Source organism: Corvus brachyrhynchos, unplaced genomic scaffold, assembly GCF_000691975.1.
Source record: "Corvus brachyrhynchos isolate BGI_N302 unplaced genomic scaffold, ASM69197v1 scaffold166, whole genome shotgun sequence".
NCBI lineage: Eukaryota > Metazoa > Chordata > Aves > Passeriformes > Corvidae > Corvus > Corvus brachyrhynchos.
In genome coordinates this window covers 982,880-984,609 of record NW_008239671.1, presented here as the reverse complement: position 1 = coordinate 984,609, position 1,730 = coordinate 982,880, and the positions used below count along the sequence as shown (strand labels likewise).

Below are 1,730 nucleotides of genomic sequence, written 5' to 3'. Positions count from 1 at the left end.
GAACCAGCCCACAGGGACCCCCAAAAACAGCCCCCAGACATGCCCAAAACCCCCCTGAACCAGCCCACAGGGACCCGCAGCACTGGGGTTTAACGAGCTCGTGCTCGCTCCATTCTCTGATGTTTCCCGGGATTTATAGCAGGATCTCTGGTAGTTTAATTTAGGGAGGAGGGTGGGATTTTGGGAAAACTTATGAGAGCAGGAGGGGCTCTGGGTTGTTGTGCCCCACGGGAGTCCTGCGCTTGCTCAGGCTTCAAAATTTGGTCGCTGTCTGCTTCCCTCCTGCCCCAAACCTCCCGTTCTCATCCCTTCCCTAGGGTCTGGATAGGTCACGGAGCATGGTCTGGCTGGCGGGGCGATGGATGGACACATGGATGGGACAAAGAATCCCTTGGGCATTGTCCCCTCTCCCACTGTTCGGTAGAACCCTGAATTCCCTGCCGGGTGTGCGAGAACTCCGTGACAGGAATCCGAGCATCCCGTGCCACCCTCACCGGTGCTGCAGCAGATGCCGGGAGCGGCGCAGCTCCCTCCGGAGCCGCAGGGTTTGCGTCCCGACTCGCAGGGGGTGGGCAGGAAGTTTTCCTCCTGGCAGCGCAGCGTTTCCGAGGTGCCGATGTAGCAGCCCAGCTCCTCCCCGCAGCAGATGTTGGGCCCGAAGCAGTGGCCCTTGTTCCGGGGACCGCAGGGCAGGCACTGCTCAGGGAACGGGGGGGAAGAAGGTTGGGAGAAGGGAAGGACGGGGTTCGGAGTGCCCTGAGCCCTCCAGGACGTACCTTCCTGATGTCCATGTCCAGCACAGCGCGTTTGCCCCCGATGGGGCAGTTCTGGATGTAGCAAGCGGAGGAGAGAGCCAGGAGCCCCAGGAGGCAGAGAGCCAGAGCCTTGCAGGACATAGCGGCGGGACAGGGGGGATTTTTGGCTGCTCATCCCAACCGCTGGCACTGTATTTATAGTCCCGGCCCTGCTTAGGGAACCAGCCCACAGGGACCCCCAAAAACAGCCCCCAGACATGCCCAAAACCCCCCTGAACCAGCCCACAGGGACCCGCAGCACTGGGGTTTAACGAGCTCGTGCTCGCTCCATTCTCTGATGTTTCCCGGGATTTATAGCAGGATCTCTGGTAGTTTAATTTCGGGAGGAGGGTGGGATTTTGGGAAAACTTATGAGAGCAGGAGGGGCTCTGGGTTGTTGTGCCCCACGGGAGTCCTGCGCTTGCTCAGGCTTCAAAATTTGGTCGCTGTCTGCTTCCCTCCTGCCCCAAACCTCCCGTTCTCATCCCTTCCCTAGGGTCTGGATAGGTCACGGAGCATGGTCTGGCTGGCGGGGGATGGATGGAACACATGGATGGGACAAAGAATCCCTTGGGCATTGTCCCCTCTCCCACTGTTCGGTAGAACCCTGAATTCCCTGCCGGGTGTGCGAGAACTCCGTGACAGGAATCCGAGCATCCCGTGCCACCCTCACCGGTGCTGCAGCAGATGCCGGGAGCGGCGCAGCTCCCTCCGGAGCCGCAGGGTTTGCGTCCCGACTCGCAGGGGGTGGGCAGGAAGTTTTCCTCCTGGCAGCGCAGCGTTTCCGAGGTGCCGATGTAGCAGCCCAGCTCCTCCCCGCAGCAGATGTTGGGCCCGAAGCAGTGGCCCTTGTTCCGGGGACCGCAGGGCAGGCACTGCTCAGGGAACGGGGGGGAAGAAGGTTGGGAGAAGGGAAGGACGGGGTTCGGAGTGCCC

At 61.4% G+C, this 1,730-nt stretch overlaps 2 protein-coding genes across 2 annotated transcripts in view; both read right to left on the bottom strand.

Annotated features, from left to right (window-relative positions):
* LOC103621119 (neurophysin 1-like) overlaps positions 1–939 on the bottom strand; it is a 1,390-nt gene extending 451 nt beyond the window's left edge. The window contains exons 1-2 of the mRNA XM_008639864.2: positions 777–939; positions 495–696 (exon numbers count right to left, since the gene is read on the bottom strand). Coding sequence (XP_008638086.1) covers positions 495–696; positions 777–896 — 322 coding nt within the window. The 5' untranslated portion in view covers positions 897–939. The remainder of the gene's footprint in view (positions 1–494; positions 697–776) is intronic.
* A 336-nt stretch (positions 940–1,275) lies between these two features.
* The window catches only part of LOC103621153 (neurophysin 1-like), a 1,752-nt gene continuing 1,297 nt past the window's right edge, over positions 1,276–1,730 (bottom strand). Inside the window, exons 3-4 of the mRNA XM_017742393.1 lie at positions 1,468–1,669; positions 1,276–1,286 (exon numbers count right to left, since the gene is read on the bottom strand). Coding sequence (XP_017597882.1) covers positions 1,276–1,286; positions 1,468–1,669 — 213 coding nt within the window. The remainder of the gene's footprint in view (positions 1,287–1,467; positions 1,670–1,730) is intronic.